General features: G+C 50.1%; 1 protein-coding gene across 2 annotated transcripts; it reads right to left on the bottom strand.

The window, feature by feature from the left end:
• Positions 1-5,347: 5,347 nt before the first annotated feature.
• CACTIN (cactin, spliceosome C complex subunit) lies at positions 5,348-15,023 on the bottom strand. Of its 2 annotated transcripts, none has more exons than XM_078623029.1 (9): positions 13,345-15,023; positions 12,297-12,486; positions 11,927-12,022; positions 10,975-11,120; positions 10,329-10,491; positions 9,823-9,937; positions 8,472-8,820; positions 7,221-7,507; positions 5,348-6,675 (listed from the first exon to the last, which is right to left on the bottom strand). In XM_078623029.1, the coding sequence occupies exons 1-9, from the start codon at positions 14,838-14,840 to the stop codon at positions 6,185-6,187; spliced, it is 3,333 nt and encodes a 1,110-aa protein (XP_078479155.1). In that variant the 5' UTR covers positions 14,841-15,023; the 3' UTR covers positions 5,348-6,184. The 2 variants fall into 2 exon arrangements, with proteins under 2 accessions (XP_078479155.1, XP_078479163.1); XM_078623037.1 differs by having other exon boundaries at positions 5,348-6,669.
• Between the last annotated feature and the right edge of the window lie 3,202 nt (positions 15,024-18,225).

Below are 18,225 nucleotides of genomic sequence, written 5' to 3'. Positions count from 1 at the left end.
GGGGGTCTTGGGGAATAGACTGGGGTCTCAAGGTTAATGGGGGTTTAAGGGGCAAACTGTTTGTTTCAAGGAAGTGTTTGGGCCTTGAGAAGGTGCGGGAGCGGGGGGGGGGGTTATGGGGAGGAATTTAAATCTTGGGTAGGCTCACGTTTCAAGGAAGAGACTGGGGTCTTGGGTGGGGGGAGAGAATGGGTGATTTTGGTGATGCGAGGGAACTGCGCTCCCACGGGGGGCAAAGCGCGTTCAAGGAAACCTCGAAGGCGTCTTGGTGCTATTTCTCTCATCACTCTGACCTCATTCTGGGGCCCAGACGGGGCACCGCCAAATGCGACAAGCGCCGTTTCCTCCCGAAACAACAAAACAAAACCCCCGCCATATGGCTGGTCAGGCTGAGCTGTAGAAACTTCTCCACCTTTTCATCCTCTCCCTCTGCACGCCGGGGAGAAGACATCTCCCCGGGAGGTCTGACAGCACGCTATCTTGAATCCAGTGCCATCTCGATATTGAGTTGTCCTGAGCCAGAATTATTGACTTTTGCAGTCGCAGTCAAACGCGACCCGAAGCGAATGGAGCGATTGAGTAGAATTTAGACGGCCTCGGTTGCTTGTCGTTAAAATGTTTTTAAAGTATAAATGTTTAAAACAAACCTGACACATCATCAATAGTAATGATAGCACGATGTCACAAGGCATGTTGGAACCATGCCTAGCAAACATCCCCAGTAATTTTCGTAATTTAAATATTTGTGACTCGTCAATTTGTCCAAGAGCAGTCACGAGCCTTGGTGTCGCATTATTCCGTCTCCGCGACTCGTAGCGCTGGCGGTCACCAATGGTGGAGGCAGCTGACACCGCGTACTGGTGTTTGTGTTTTCATACGGCGACGGTGGTGGCGATCAATGTGTTTTTTGCAGAATTTTAAATTCCCGTGCACAATTGAGTGTTTGTGTTTCGTTTGGTGGTTTTGTGAATGTGTCGCTGATATTTTAACATTTGAATTTTTTTTTTTTGCGGTGGATTTCTTTGCTCGTACGGAAAACTTTGTCGCAATACTCAGCTTTAACATCAGGCCCTGATGTCGGAGGAAGACTTTTCTGCCCTTCGGGCCCCACTTGGGAGCCACTCCTTCAACACAAGTTTCTCTCCATGCAGCCAAATTATAGATGCAAGCAAGTGTTTTGTATGGCCATTAGTGACTGGGTAGAGATGTCAAAATCCCCAACCAATAGCTGGTTTAACATGCATGGCTGAAATATTTATTTAAAACCCTGGACCTCAGTGGTGTTGGCTTAGTGTCTCCGACACAGCCATTATGGACCTCCTGAGAGAGACACACCCAGCCTTGCGATTGGAAAGCAGCATCTCGGTGATGCGGACTCTTTTTTGACAGCCATTGGTGAAACCCCTGAGGCTGATGTTAAATCTGGGTGGTGATTTCTGATTTCAGCCCAAAATGGAAGCTCACTCAACTCTTCATATCAAAAAAACATCAACCCTCTCACCCCTTGAATCCCTAACGCCTGCATTTATAAGCCCCATAACTACTGTATCGGAAAGCCCCCTAAACTCCTCATCCACATAGCTCCTGCAACATAGTTGCAGTTATGGGGAGTTGGGTGGCAGAAGATAGGACCAGAAGCGCCTTTTTTCCCGATAACTGCGATGGTGCTGGCTGTGATGGTGCTAAACACTCGCTGGTGCTGTGTGGGTTGGGATTGTGGGACTGCACAAGGATGGGAGCACTAGCCATTGGGGAGCCGCGGTGCATTGTGGGGCAGGGTGCTAGAAGGGGTCTTTATCATCGCCAATCAGGGGTCTTTAACGTCACTAATAGACGTGCCATCTTGGTGAAAAGGCACATGATGTACAAATCCCGTGATGCACTGCTCCACCCAGAAACCCCTGTGGCTCCCTTAATTCCATGCAGTCGCCCATTGTCGCTGCAGACTTACTATTATTATGCACACATGGTGCATTATGGGTGAGAAAGTGTTGGGGCAGCCGTTGGAGTAGATCTAGAGGAAGGCTAGACGACCTCCTTGTACCTCAATGGGTTACCGTGCCCCCGCCCCCACCCTCCGTAACGACCTCTTCCCCACCCCTCCACCCCCTACATGTTTGTCAGTATGAAGTCTTGCGACTTTTTGAGGGTCAATTGGTGACTTTCTGCTTTAAAGTGTTGGCAATGCTACACGGGGCAGAAAAGATAGCTAGCGGTGATCGGCTCTGGGTTAGGGAAGTGTGGCATGTGAATGAGTGAATTTTGTTTGCAATTCAGGAATGTATTCACCTTTTGTGGGTTGTAAAAAACGTAAGTTAATTGATGGGTGAAATGTTTAAAAAACAAATTAAGGCAGTCGTATCATTTTGTACGTTTGTGGTTGGTTACGTTTTAACTGTGGCAGCTCAAGTAAACGAGAACACGACCTCAATGATGACAAGAAACACACTTGGGAAAGGCCTGGGTTCTGAACTTGGGGGAGGGGGGGGGGTATTGTGGTTCTGAACGTGTATAATCTTGTTGGTTTGAGAATCCAGGATCACGAAATCTGGGTTTTTAACCTGCAGTCATATTGGTTCTAACCTCAATATCTTCAAGTTATGAACCAAGGATCTTGTGAATCAGACTTTGGGTGTCGAAAGCAGCGGTTCTCAAAGTGTGGGCCCCGGTACCCACAGGTGGCCCACGACGGTCCTCCAGGTGCCCCGTGGGGCTGTGATGCAAATGCAGGTTGATCCGGGAATAATGACAACGGTTATACTTTAAATGCCCCCCCCCCCCCCAAATAAGAAACCGAACTGTTAATTCGAATAATATGAATCCTCCTGTATTGGTATTTAGAGATAAGTGAACGTGTTTGCCCTGGGTCTGGGTGGTTCACAGGAATGTTTGCATCGGCTGAGTGGTCCGTGGGCCAACGCAGTTTGAGAACCACTGGTCGAGAGGGTCTTGAGCAGTGTGAATCTGAGTCTTGGGTCACATTGTTATAAAATCAAGGTCTTGTGGTTGTAAAACCGCAATCTTTGTTGGCTTTGAAACCTATGTTTCGATGGATTATGTGGCCGATGGTTTAGAACAACTTGAGTGAAGTTCATCCATTCGTTTTCTGTGTAGATATCAAGATGGGTGTAATGTGCATTTTCCCTTCAAGGCTGACACAACCCAAAACATTAAACGGCTCTTCAGCAGCTACGCTGGCCCCTTTTAACATGAACTGTTTTACAATCTCCAAAAACTTTGCAAAATATAATTAAAATTGGTATTGCCAGTTTTATTTGCCACGTAATGGATCCTGAGTGGAATTGTTCTTACATCTCTCATCGCCTGACAAAGCCGCCCGAATGAGGCTGCGTGATTCCGTAGTTTTTATGAAAGTGCAATTGCAATAAAGTGCAAGTGGTATATGTTCATCTGTTCCAGATAAAGCATCTTCTTATTGTATTCCTGTAAGTTATACTTCATTTTGTAACATTGTAAGTCGTAAGTCAAAAAAAAGTGTGCCGTCCTTCCATTAGCTCGCTTTTGCTGGTCTCTTCCTGTTTACATCAAATCGCATCAAGTAATTTCCAAATTCTGCATGGTGATGTCGCGTGTTTAAAAAAAATTGTTACCATTATTATCAGTTGGGTGAACCACAGGGTGGTTTAACTGAACGTGGTGGTTTTACACCAGCGAGCGTGACATCACGATGTCGGTAGTAAAACCATTTTTAAACCTGCGGAGGTAAAAGACTAGCTTTGAAGGATAACTCTAAACCTTTTTTTTCTGCACGTGTATAAAGGGTCACTGTTGCTGTGCTATCCCACATGAGCTTGAAGATTCAGTTAGGAAGAAAAACAACTTTCAATTGACTTAGCGTTGTAGTGACGACACTCGTGACTCACAACAGTATCACATTGACCACTGGCTTTTCTCCACTAAGGAAAGTTGCTCATTATCCTCTGTTGCCCACATGTCTTGAACGTAATTTCCCAAAGCATCCGTGCTTTTGACTCTGACCCTGTGAATATCCAGGCTCATGACCCATCCATCGTTCCCTCTATATAATGAATGCCTCGACAACATACAGGCCCACCCATTTTGTTTTTGGGTTGTGTCGTCCTCCATTGAAGGTGTTCTTACACGATCGGCCACTGCAGCTGGGGGTCTTGTGGTTTTGCCCAACGGTGTCACGTGATTTAATGTCTTGTGTGTTCTCTTCAAAATGGTGCTGTGGATTAAACAGGTGAACAGGTCTCTTCGCGCGCGTTCTTGTTGCTCGGTCGCCTTGCAGCATCACCCCATTCACCTGCGTCACATGACCCTCTGCCCAGATGGGTCGCATGACGACACCCACCTAGGTCATGTGAACCCCACCCTGTAATCGCATGACTGCACTGGGTCACGTGTATGCTGCACTTCTTTTGCACCGTACGTAGCCAACCGTGCTAATTGGAGGCGAGGTTGGGTCCTATCCACCTGGGCCACATGAGTTGCCCCCACCGCACTTGACCCCAACAAAGTGGGAATGGTCATGTGCCCCAGGTGTGTAGAATCTTGTGATCTCGAGGGTCAGGTCATGTGACACTGGATGCATAGAATGTTTCAGACGGAACATGGAGATGTGGTAAAACCAAATCACGAGAGGGGGAGGGTTGGAGGCGTGGCAACCACAGGACAAACTCGGACCTGTTGTGCGTAGGAGGTGTGGGTGGATGTGTGTAGCTGTGCAAACATTGCAGGGCTGTATAGTTGTGAATATTTCAGGCCTTAGCTTACAAGTTACATCTCACACTTACAGCTATCGCCACCTTCCACTCGCAGGTACGCAAACAACCCTGGCAACCACATACACGTGCCAGCTGAACTCTCCAGCAGCACTATTCCACCACAACCCTCAGTCTCGGCCCATCACCACTCGACGCATCTCATGCATTCGTTCCTCATGTGAGGCACTGACGTTGGTCGGTGTTTGTACATGTGGTATGAATGCATGGTGGACATACACGTGTGTATGAACCCAGGAACCTCCCTTTCATTCACAACCAAGGCTAACAGTGGTGAAAGATTAGTCCCTCAGCCTATCAGTCTCCTGGAATGACATTTCTCAGCAGCATTTGTAGATGGTAAGGCCTTCACTGATTTTGACTTCTCCGGGCCTCACCAGCAAGGTGTGGAAGGGGTTACAATTGTTATTTTAAATAACATTTATATTTACATGAAATAGACGTGTTTCATCATTTACTGCCCACAGTCCACCAGACTTAAAAAGTTAATTTTGTTCACAAGCAAAGTACACCATCAGCACAGCACTGTTAAGATGCGCATCAATTGGTGAGTTGCGGCTGTCAAGTTTTAAGAGGTCATATGGGGGTCACAAACAATTTATTACAAAACCCAAATTTTACAAAATATATTCAAGTCAGAACAAAGTTACCAAAAATGACTGTCATTCAACCCTCATTTACACCAGCATTGTGCAGGAGTGGGCTGTTCAGGTAAGTGTACTGGTGAGCAACACTGGATGGGTGGTCAGGTTGGTTGGGTGATTTTGTAAGGTGGATAGGTCGTTGTGGGTGAGTGTGAATAGGTGGGCAAGTGGGAGATTGGATCAGTGGATATACACCATGACAGCACTGAGTGCATGCTTAAAGGCTGCACGTGAAATATTTGTGTATGTGCCTATGCATTTCCAGAATGCGCCCTATCTTGGGAGCTCAATAGAAGTGAGCCTGGATAGTGTTTTGGTGGGTGTCCATAAACGCCAGGCAGTAATATGCTGCTGCATTGTGGGCAGCAGAGGGCAGTTCAGCAAAATCTATTGTTCTGAAGTTTGCTCCCACATCTATGCATCCCTACTTCACCAATCCGCAATGACCAGCATGGCAAAGTACAGTCAACTCTCAATACCCACATGGTGCGGGGGGAGGCGGTCATCCAGCAGTTGATTGACAAAAATGCTGTACATGCACACGTGCGCATACACAAGTCCACGTACATACGCGACCGTACACAAATCTCCACCCGGTCCTGTTGCCTGGAAATGAAACCAAAGCTAGGAGAGCACACTATGGCCCTCCCGGCGACAATAATTTCTCGCCAACAGCACTTGCCCCTGCAGTGTATGCAGGCTACACGGGGGATTATTTGCAGCTCCATGTGAATATACGTGCCCCATATACAAAGTCCACCGCCAGCAGTTTGATCACCGCCGGTAGCGGTACCTCTTAAAGTGGAACCACAGCTGGAAGATACTGTTGGCGAACTGGCAGCGGAACCCGTGGCGGTGGGAGTACTCCCACTCGCGGCTCACAATCTTGAAGGCGATGTCCTCGTAGGGCGGCCCCGCGTGGAAGCGCAGCGTCGCAAACTCGCGGTCGCCGTCGCTCGACTCCAGGAAGTACTGCGGCGTCGATTTCTTGTCGATGAGGTCCGGGTAGAAGATGTTGAACTTGTAGCCCTGTACGATCTTGGGCGGCGGGTTGTCGAAGTCGTAATGCGTTTGGTTGTACTTGTTCCACTCGAAGCCCGTGTGCACGCGGTTGAAGAAGCGCGGCTTGCGGGGGCGGTACTTGTCCGACCACAGGTAGAGCTTGTCCGTGAGGGGCACCTCGACACTGAAGCGCGCCTCGTCCGTGCCCATTCCCTCGCGCGCACGGCGCTCGAATGCATCTTCCGCTGTGTCTTCAGCTGAACCTGCGGGAAAAGTGAGGAGGCAGGAAAAGATGGGGGAAAGAAGAAAGCAGATGGCCAGCGAGGTGGAGAGGGGGAAGAGAAGGGAGACGGGGATTGATTATGAGATGAGTGTGAGGGGAGACAGAGTGAAGGGAGACATGGAGAAAGATGCAGGAGGGAGTGGGGTGTTGAAATACATGTAAATATTAAAGACATAAATACAGAGGTGGCTTGGTGTCTCAGTCGTTACACCACTTAACCTCTGATCCCTTCATTTGGCTAAATTCCAGTTGCACAAAACAAAATACATTTGACTGACACGCAATTAACATTGTTTTTTATCTGCAGTCGTCCTTGTTGGACAGTGCTGCCCCCTAGAGTGTAGATACGTGGCGTTATCAAGCAACTTACTCTTATTTGCCATGTAAATAAATTGGTACAACAAAATTTTTACAAACATTTGACGCTACCGATTTCCGCCCTGGCCCATAGCCTATCTCCTCCCGCAAGATATGGTGTCCCTCCCTCCCCTCTCTCGCGCAACACCGCTTCCCGCGGTGACGCACCGGTCTCCTGGAGCTGTTTGCGCGCCAGGTAGAGGCGCTGGTTGTCCTCGTCCGCCTCCATGACGTGCGCCTCCACGGGCAGCTCGTCGGGCGGCAGCAGCGTGGGGCTGTAGCGCCCGGCCTCGTATTCCTCGCAGCTCTGCCGAACCAGATCGGCCTCCGTCAGCACCGAGTCCCCCGCCGTGCCCGCCCCTTCCCCGCTCTTGCCGGCTTCGTCCTCCTCGTTGTCGTCCTCCTCCTCCTCGTTGTTGGTGGCGGCGCTCGATGGAGTCGCAGCTGATGAGGGTCTGGGAGGGCGAGGGGGGGGGGCATGCGTGGGAATTTCAAACACGTGAACGCGGGCTGCGCGATCGTTATACGTATCCTGTGTGAACCTGCGCGTGTCAGTTGTGTAGTGTGGTTGGCGTGGGACCTGCTATGAGGATTTAAATGCCCCACCCTCTTTAAGTAACAGCGCCTGGGCGTGTGGGTACCACCTCCACACTCTATAGCAATGTCACTGGCATGTATAAGTGACGATACATATGGAGTGAATGCATCGTATCAACCACGTGACTATTACGTCCAGTACATGAACACGCAAGTACGAAATGAATGAATGAATTATTACCCTTTTATCACTGACATATACAAGCTAGACCAGCGTGGGGCCCTCGCAGTACGGGTGGTTTTCCATTGGCTATTTCCCGACCTAAGCTACAATCAAACCGTGCAACTCTGGCTTCACAAAACATCTGTATATGGCTGGGGGCCAAGCAGGGCAAGGGGTGTGGTTAAACATTTTTATCACATGTCGCGTCAGTCCGCACACAACAATAGGACCCAGGCTGCCCCACATACTCCGGAACGGCCCACAAACCAAAACACATCCTCACACGTCCCCATACCTTCACAGACCCCACACCACACCTCCACACACCAGGTACCCCCACACATCATAACAGCCTTCACAGACTGTTGGGGGAAGTGCTGCTAGCAAGCACCTATGAAGGCCAACACAGCACCACGCTCGGCCACCTCTATCTCCCCAGTGGCAATGTTTACACACTTATCAGGTACAAATGTTAGGCTGGGTCGACCTAGGGGAGGCCTAGGACCAGTTCAGATAATCGTCACTGTTATTAGCCATGAGCTGGAATCGAACACTGGTCGCCGGGTTCGTAGCACAGTGCGTTAACCGCTACACGACCACTCCCCAGACACATCATAACAACCACATGCCCACACACACCACCCCCCAACCCCACGTACCCTGGCAACAGCGCCCCTGCACTCTGCTGCAGTCCGCCCTCCCCCCTGCCACCACCGCCACGCATGATGGGGAAGAGGGGCTGGCTCTGCACGCCCTGCTCCTGCTTCAAGCGGAACAGCTTGAGCCGCAGGATGTCCTGGTGGCGCTCACGGAGTCGCGCGCGCGCCGTATACGCGCGCAGCTGCTGCAGCAGCCCCTCCCAGTAGCCGATGTCGAGCGTGGTGCCCCCCGCGACGATCTTGCCCGTGATCTGCTGGTTCAGCGCTGTGAGCTGTGCGTACGTCTTGCCCTTGAACACGGCCGAGACGTCGCCCGCCACCGAAGGGTTGATGCCCTCGCGGCGGTCCACTGCGAGCGGGGGGCGGGAGTGGGGGTGGTGCCGCGGTTTGGCGAGGGAGAAGGGGAAGCGAGAGGGGAAAAGGGTTGAGAAATCAACAAAGGCTTGGGGATTCATAATTGATTTTTGGGTGAGACTTCACCAAATTTTTTACGTGAAAATAATCCACCACATGACGTAGCCAAACAAATGAATTTGTCACGTGCGCAACAACACACCAATTGTTATCATTTCTGCTCAGAGTGAAGCTGAAGGATGTTTCATTTGAGATTGCATCAGGCATCCTCAGGTCAGAACCCAGGAAGTTAGAATACCCGTGTCACCTGACCCAGCTTCTTAAAAAGCAAAGGTAAGGGGGTTTGTGGAAAAGAGTTGCGGGAACATTTGAAGTTTACAATAGGGTTTAGGTTTGTGGAGTTAGAGCTAATGACGGGTTTGGGAGTTTAGGGGTAAGAGTTGGAGGAATGTTAGGGTAAGAGTCAGGATTCGAGTTAGCATTATGGAGTGAGGCATTGGAGTTTGGTTAAAACCCAGGGTTAGAGTAAAGTCTTGGCGTAGGGTTCAGGTTGTGTTTGGGGTTTGGGTCAGGGTTCTGATTAGAGAGATGGAAACACAGGGGGTTTGGAGGGTGATATGAAAGAAGAGAGTGAGACTGGGCCTTAAGGAGGACATCTGTGAAAAAGAGCTTGATAGCTCATCGGATTCATCTAGTATAAATACATATTCTGATTCTGGAGTGACTGAGTGAGTGGATGAATGATTTAGTGGATGTATGGATGAGTGACTACAGATTGAAGTTATAGGGCAAGTTCATGTATAAGTGGTGTGGTTAAGTAGATGGGAGAGTGAGCGGTGAAAGAGCATGTGAGTCAATGTATTACTGGTGAGTGGTGGGTGGGTGAGTGAAAGCATGTGTCTGGTTAAGTGAGTGGGTGAATAGTGAAAGCTACGTAGTGAGTCAGGGGTATGTGGTGAGCTGTGTGTGGACAGAAAGGTGAATGGTAATTCTGTACCAGGCCCTGTGCCCTCCGATTGTTTCTTGCGGAGTTTTCCCAGTTCGTCCTCTGTGATGATCGTCATGTCCTTCCAGAAGTCCACGTTCTTGCCCTGCTCTAGCTCAATGTACACCTGCACATAGATGCACGCACATATGTACATACAAAAACCCCCAGTATAGGTTTAACATACTGGTGGGGCAAGTGCTGTTAGCGAGCACCTACGAAGGCTGGCACGGCACACGAGGGGGTGGGTGGTCAACACCAAGCCCGGCCCCTTCGTCTCCCTCGTGGCAATGTTTACACACCGCACCAGGTACTCATTTGAGGCTGAGTCGACCTAGGGGAGGCCCAGAAACGGTTCAGATGATCGTCACTCGTGTAGGCCGTTAGCGGGACTCGAACTCGGGTACATACATACATCTCCCTTCACCTCCCTGCGTCTCCATCTATCCGTACCTCCCAGTATCTCCCTTCACCTCTCCGTGCCTCCCTTCTCCCATGTTTTTCCCCCTGTGTCTTACCCGGATGTCTTCCAGAAGGTCCTCCAGGTCGGAGGCGGTGAGTCCATTGAGGAAGGTGTAGGGTTCGTGCATCTCCACAGCCAGGTCCTCCTCCTCCATGCCCACATATTTGGCCAGGAGATCGATCGGTTTGGCACGCCCATCCTTGATGCGGATCTTGGATCTGAGATGAGGGGTCAAGGGGTGGGCGCATCAGTCAAGGTAGGTGAGTCGACGCGTGCAAGAGTCCACGTGAGCACACGTACGAGTGCAAGTATGCGAGCACATTTGTACACAACCGCACGCACGCACACGGGTCCCCGTGAGCCTCCGTAAGTGACCTGTCAGCGAGCCTTCAACACGTCACGTGGATGGAGGTTGTCTCTGTGTATGCATGCGAGTGGATGTGGTACAAGTGCACCAAAAAAGACAGCACACTGGTACACTTTCATTTTTATTTAGTGAATGCTTTTACACGCGACTGACACACAGAGCAGCAGATAAGGAAGGAAAATACGTAATTTAATACATTGTGTGAATATTTAATTACTTATTTTTCTTCCATATCTGGTGCTCTGTGTGACAGTCACGTGTAAAAGCATTCTGTAATTAAAAATGAAAGTGTATCAACGCCTGTACTAACTCGTGTGTGTGCGTGGGCGCTCACCGTAGCTTGGCCTGCTGCAGGTGGAAGTTGTCCTCCTGCTGCTCCCACTGCTTGAAGTGCTCGGCCTCCTTGTCTCGCTGCATCATCTCAAGCTCCTGGTCACGCAGCGCCTGCTCCCGCTCGCGCTCCAGCCTCAGCTGCTTCACCTGCAGCAGCGGCCCCGGGGAGTAACACCATCGTCGTCGTCATCATCATCATCGGCCTTGATCAATCCACCGCTAAATGTCTCCCAAAACCGTTGCTATTTATCACGGTGTTGCGACGCAACAATCCACTTAGCTCCTGCGCGCCAGCTCATTTCGCCACCATGGGTGCACGTACCGATTCATCAATAGAAATATATTATTACGCTCATGATACTCGCGTGAAATTGCGTGGAAATGTATTTATATTGTATGCAGAATACATGCAAATACTATGCCATTGTTACACTGAAGCTCATGACATGAAGGAACAAATGCACGAACCACAAATGAAAGTAAAATCGGGCAGATAATCGATTTTTAAATAAAATCGTGAGACTTTATAATCGCAGGGAAGTGAAGACAGATTGGCACAAGTCTCGAGCCGAGGCCAGGGGTGGGGAACCTGTTCCTGAGGGCCGAATACGACTGTCAAACTCCTTTAGCAGCCACACAAGCACGCACCTCATTCACTTCTGCCACTGTAAGAGGCCCTTGCAGTGACAGAAGTGATTGAGCACACTCATTATTATTACGGTGTTTCCAGGTTTGAAAATTTTGCCCTCCAAAACCTCATTTGTGCAATTAAGGTGCTGATCCACGGATTAATATCGTTCGTGGGTCATTTCCAAGGTGTAGGCCTCGTGTTCACCCAGGCCACATGCAATTAAATGAAGTTGCTGAATGTGCAACCCCGTGGGCCCTTGGCTCCAGAGGGTCTGTTTGTGCATCTGGGCTGTGTCTTTGTTAGGTGAAGGAGGAGTTCCCACCTTCTGTAGCTCAATGCGGTTTTCCTTCTGGATACCCTTGTTGCGTTCTTTCTTATCCTTGTCGCTCAGGTGAGAGATGCCTTTTGTCTCCAGCGCCTGGATCATGGGACAAGAGTTGGACACGCATGACACACGCAGACGACACTCGCGTGCATTTCCATATACATACACATCTATACACACCGAAACATAATAGAGACATATTCCCATACAGTCTTAAGGAGGAGCACATCTATATATACAAACCCAAATATAATAATCCCATTATAGCCTTAACAGATTTTTGGGGCAAGCCCGAGCACCTATGAAGGCTGGCAACGGCACATGAGGGGGTGGGTGGCCATACACACATGCATCCACACTCATCCACCTTGTGCCAGATGAAGGTGCCTAGGAGATTGTTGTCTCCGAAGGGGTTGTCTGCGTTAGTGTAGCCCATGTACTCCTCGCCCCAACCCATCTTCTCACGCCGCTTGCGCTCTTTGGCCTCCTTCTTGGAGAGACGGCGAGCTCGCTTCTCCTCGGGGGTCTCCAGCGCCTTCACCAGCTCCCTCTGGCGCCTGGAAACAACAGGCAGGGGGTTGAGACATGGAGATGTGGGGTACATAGACAAGTGCAGCGGGATAAGACAAAGCGTCAAGAGCTGATAGAATTACGACATATCGAAAAACAGGGAGTGGTCATTCATTTACAGAACTGCTGTAAAAATAATTCGCACAGGTATTTTATGCATTCAAACCGATGTAGTCATTCATACAGTTCATCATAGATGTGTGTAATCATTATTACAGTTTCGTAGTAATTCCTTGTTTTAATTTATCATAAGATTTCTGCTACTGTCCATCATGTAACCTGCCAGCTCATCATAATCACCCTGTGAGAAGTGAGCAGTGGTCATCCCGTGGCAACACTGGTCCCCAAACACGGAATGTGGCTCAGGTTCTGTCAATGGAGATGATCGCCACTCATTTGCCCGTTTGGGTATAATTTTTTCGTGAACGGAGGGGGTGGTGGTTTTCTCCAACGACAGATCTGCACCGGTGGTGAAATTCCTTATTCCATTGGCTGAGGCCCATAAAACCAACTTCCTTCCCAAAATCCTCCTCCACCTCCCCTATCCACTGCTTCCATAGTCCCTTCTCTCATCTACCTTCATTCCCCTCTCACCCTCCACCCTTCCCTTCCTTCACTCCACTACATCCTCCACCGATATTCCTCCAGATTCCCTCGATGCCCTCCAATCCTTTCCCCCCCCCCCCCGACTCCAATTCCCTTCCACATTTCATTCCTCTTATAGAGTAATCCCATTCTTCTCTCCACCTCGATCTCCGATGTTCCTCCCTCTTGCTCCTATTCCTCTCCACTCTTTATCTCATCCACCTCGCCCATACCCTCCTCCCGTTTCCACCAACTCTCACCTTCGCTCCTCGCGTTGCCGCTTCTTATCCTCTCCACGCAGCCGCACTCTCTCGATCTCCGAGCTCCTCGATCTTGACCTCGACCCGGAGCGGCCACGGACGCTGCCGCCAGACCCCGACCCCGAGTCGTAGTTGCGGGAGTCGTTCGATGACACGGAGTCACTGCTGCCATCCCGATCTCCCTTACTCCTCCTGCTCCCCGGGTCTCCCGATGTCTCCCGCTGTCCCCCTGCCGCACCGCGCAACGGGGACCCCGGCCCACTCCAACCCGGGGGCCTCGTGCCCCAGCGCTCCCAGGTGCGCTCGCCCTCGCGTATCTGGGGCCCCCAGCGAGACACACGAGTACCGTGGTCTCCTCCCAAACGCTGCCCTCTTGCTCCAGGAGACTCTGAACGTTGCCCCCTGCATCTGGGAGACAGTGAGCGCTGCCCTCTGTGTCTGGGAGATTCCAACCACTGACCCCTGTGCTGGGGAGACTCCGAGCGCCTTCTCCCTCTGGGAGACGCTGAGAGCTGCCCCTTCTCCCGAGACCCCAGCCGCTGCCCTCGCTGCCCATTGTGTCGACCGGTCAACTCCAGGCGCTGACCCTTCTCGCTAGGAGACCCAGACTGCTGCCTTCTGCGTCTAAGAGGAGACACCGAGGGCTGCCCTCTGTGTTTAACAGGAGATCCTGAGGGCTGCCCTCTGCGTCTAAGAGGAGACACCGAGGGCTGCCCTCTGTGTTTAACAGGAGATCCTGAGGGCTGCCCTCTGCGTCTAACAGGAGACACCGAGGGCTGCCCTCTGTGTTTGACAGGAGACCCTGAGCGCTGCCCTCTGTGTTTAACAGGAGACACCGAGGGCTGCCCTCTGTATTTAACAGGAGATCCTGAGGGCTGCCCTCTGCGTCTAACAGGAGACACCGAGGGCTGCCCTCTGCGTCTAACAGGAGACACCGAGGGCTGCCCTCTGTGTCTGGCAGGAGACCCTGAGCGCTGCCCTGGAGACAATGAGCGCTGCCCCCTTGGTTTACCAGTGGATTCTGGGCGCTGCCCCCTCTGTCTGGGAGACCCAGACCGCTGCCCCCTCTCTCTGGGAGACGCCGAGCGCTGCCCTAGCTGCCCTCTGCGTTTACCAGGAGACGCAGAGCGTTTCCCCCTCTCTCTGGGAGACCCAGACCGCTGCCCCTTCTCTCTAGAAGCTGAGCGCTGACCCCGCTGCCCCCTCTGTTTACCAGGAGACCCAGACCGCTGCCCCCTCTCTCTGGGAGACGCAGACCGCTGTCCCCTGCGTTTAGCAGGAGACGCAGAACGTTGCCTCCTCTCTCTGGGGGACGCCGAGCGCTGCCCTCGCTGCCCTCTGCGTTTAGCAGGAGACGCCGAGCGCTGCCCCCTCTCTCTGGGAGACTCCGAGCGCGGCTTCATCTGCCCCGCGCCGGTCTCGCCTGAGTGAGGCCTGTCGTGGGCCCCGGGCCGGGCCGCGCGCTCCTCGCGGCGCTTCTTATCGCTCCCTCCCATGACCCGTCGCCTCGGCTCCTGCCACCCGCGCTGCTCCTGCTCCTCCCCCGCCTCCTCCTCGCACAGCGGAGACTCCGTTGAGTGCCGCGCAGCTGCCGGCGAAAGGTTCGAACGACAGCGAACTCGGAGCGTGCGCGGCGGCCTGGAAAGTGCGCGACGCCTGGAACACAAAAAAAAAAGAAAGGGGGCGGGGGGAAGGCCCCCGGGTTCGTGACGTCATATCGTTGCGTGACGTCATCGCGCGCGCGAACAAGAAATGACGTCGACGTTCAAGCGGCGCTATGACGTTACAGCGCAGAGGAGGCGTTAGTGACGTCACAGGGCGATGACAATAGACGCCGGACAATCATAAATGACGTCACGCACCTGGGGGGGGGCAGACATTTGTGACGATGTGTGACAAGGCGGGGGGGGGGGGGGAGAAATGTGACGTCACATCAAAATGCGCACTTTAAAAAAAGACAACACGTTCTACTTAATAAAATATACTTTTTTAATAAATGTGACAATGACAATAATTGAAAGCGATTTGAAGCATGTTTTATAAAAAAAAATTGGGAGGGGCAGAGCTTTGTGACGTCATATTTGAGGGGGGGGGGTCTGACGTTTTGTGACGCCGTGTGACAAGTAGGGGGGGGGTCAAAAATCGTCCAAAATCGCGTGACGTCATTTATGGACGGCCCCTTAGCCCCTATTCGTGTACAGGGGAATTGAGTTTTCAGGTCCATGCGGCGTATAGCCGCTTCAATACGGACAGCAACAACAAAATTATCATACTTGTGGAGAGTTGCGATTGCCACCCCCCCGGAATTGAGACACTCTGGGTAGAGCGATGGTGCTCATCGTCTTTGAAATCGATTGGCCGACACCAGCAACATTTTACCTTAAAATAAAGCTTATCTTTTTTTCTCTCTCTCTGGCGACTTGTTTTCTCTGCCTGTGTCCTCTTTAGAATGTTCACACTTAAATTCTAACTTAGCAATCTTTGAAATACGTAATTAACCAGGCTATGCGTTGTGTGTTGACCGACCCTCTGTGTTGTATTACATTACATTTCGATATTTTGCTAGGTTATTTAATTTTAGTGTGTCGTCCTGATTTTCAGGCTTTCTTGCCGTGCAGCACCACGTCTGTTGACCACTCATTGATATGCTAATTTTTTCTCTAACCCCCCTCCCTCTCTCTGCCTCCCCCCTCTGTCTATTTAAGGCCACCACACAGAGACGATCACCCCTCTCTGTTACCTGTGTTGCTCTCGCTATGTATCTTGGTGATATCTGTCTGCTAATATGTCTGTCTCTAGTTTTCTGGTTAGATTTTATGTCGCTATTTCATTATACCTGATGATGATTGCTTGTGTTGCAATCGAAACGTCGTATTCTATTATTTAATTTAATTTATTATTTTATCTTTAGACGTGACTTAACCGAAAGAACCAAATAATACCAGCAACAGCTTTAAATTTTGATTTAAAGCTTTCGTGACTGCAGGGATTCATATGCTTGGTTCTTTCGGTAAAGTCACGTAGAAGGGAAATAATAAAATAATAAAAATATAAAACAAAAACATTTCTTTTTAAAAATATTATTTAATATTATTTTATTATCTCCCTTCTACGTGACTTTACCGAAAGAACCAAGAATATAGCAACAGCTTTCTTTAGAGCCTCCTTGTCTTACCAGCAGTGTCAGACCAGAGAACGACAAAAGGCGACCAGCACAAAGACAATGCCACCGTCAAGGGTAGTGATAACTCGGGGTGAGCAGCTACAGAATGACCGTCTTGCCAGTGTCAAAGCCAATATCATCAGAGCATCTTTGTCTGCATGTTCACCACAAGTACCGGGTGTGGTTAATGCGAACTTGATTACTTGCAAAAGGTTTCTATTTGGTCTTTGAACATCTTAACACCTCCTGTTTTATTGGCCGAAAGGGTAAACACTCTATTATGATTACTCTTGGTTCTTTCGGTAAAGTCACGTAGGTAGACAAAATAATCGATCACGACGTTTCGATCGCAAGCGACCGTCTTCAGGTGAGAGAGGAAGCCGGCTGCGAGACACGGGGGGGGGGGGGGGGGGCAGAGAACGATTGGAAGAGAGAAATGCAACGACCGCAACACAAGTGATCGTGAGAAACACACACAGACAGAGACACACACACACAGAGACACACACACAGAGACACACACACAGAGACACACTCAGAGACACACACACAGACAGAGACACGCACACACAGAGATACACACAGAGACACACACAGAGACACAGACAGAGACACACACACATGGGTATATGGAGGATTCAACCTTTGTCTTCTATTTTCATACGCATATAGTTGTATTGTTGTGTGAAAGTTGACAATTTGTATTATGTTCTTCACTGGTGTTATAGGTTTAATTTTTCTGCTGTAAAGGTCTCGTGTTCAGCAATTCAACTTAAAGACAATTTTCACAACTTGTTGGTGCTGGTGAGACGTCTAAGACCCAACTGGTTTATCTTAAGTTTGGAGATGAACTGGCACAAGTTGTTACAGGCCGCTGGCAAAATAGTCTGGATAAGCAAGTCTGAATTTAGGGATGGCATCTTTTGCTTCTGTAGTGCCCCAAACACACACATTTAATGTGTGTGCATTAGCCTGCATATATGTGCATCTGGTAAAACCGGTCGGCTACGATTGCTGGAGACCGTTTTTCCGGGTCAGGGTTAGTGACAGAAAAATCAGTGTGCTGAGCTTGAGTGGTGATAAATCACAATATGATGTCATGATATCACGCATGCATACAGCGACTATTTGGTAATAACATACAATGCATCACACTGCACGTTGTGACGCAACCGACCAAAACCCACATCACGTATGGAGACTGCTATTTGTAGCACGTCTTAATGATCATCGGGGCAGACGAGTCATTTGTTTATTTACACACGCTTGCAAATATTTGACGAAACCTCTCGGCGTCCTTCGGGATATACCATCGTAAGGTGGCGGACAACAGAGCAATTGAGCTGGCACTGCTGAGATCCCGGATTTGAAATCCAAGCTGCCACCACCTGTGATTATGAGACGGGGTTCTCAAGTGGAGCGGAGTTGATGACCACAGCTCAGTTACCAAATAACTCCACAAAAAAAACAATGCATAGCAATCAATTAGATACTGCAATTAATGGTGTTAAATTTCAGGTCTGGGTAATTCAAATATTGATTTGACTGTCATGCAATGAACATTACTCTCGCATGCAGAGCGGGTGGGAAAGTGTGTGGATCAGAGGTCATTGGAAGGGATTTCAGAAGTCGCTCTGCGATGCTATTGAAAGATGATGTACATGTACATTTTAATCTGCCATCTGCATGCTTTTTTGTGGGGCGTTACAGTTCATTAT

This window comes from Lampetra planeri, chromosome 3 (assembly GCF_965212315.1).
Source record: "Lampetra planeri chromosome 3, kcLamPlan1.2.h2, whole genome shotgun sequence".
In the NCBI taxonomy this organism is placed as follows: Eukaryota; Metazoa; Chordata; class Hyperoartia; order Petromyzontiformes; family Petromyzontidae; genus Lampetra; species Lampetra planeri.
This window is presented reverse-complemented; position numbering and strand designations above follow the sequence as displayed.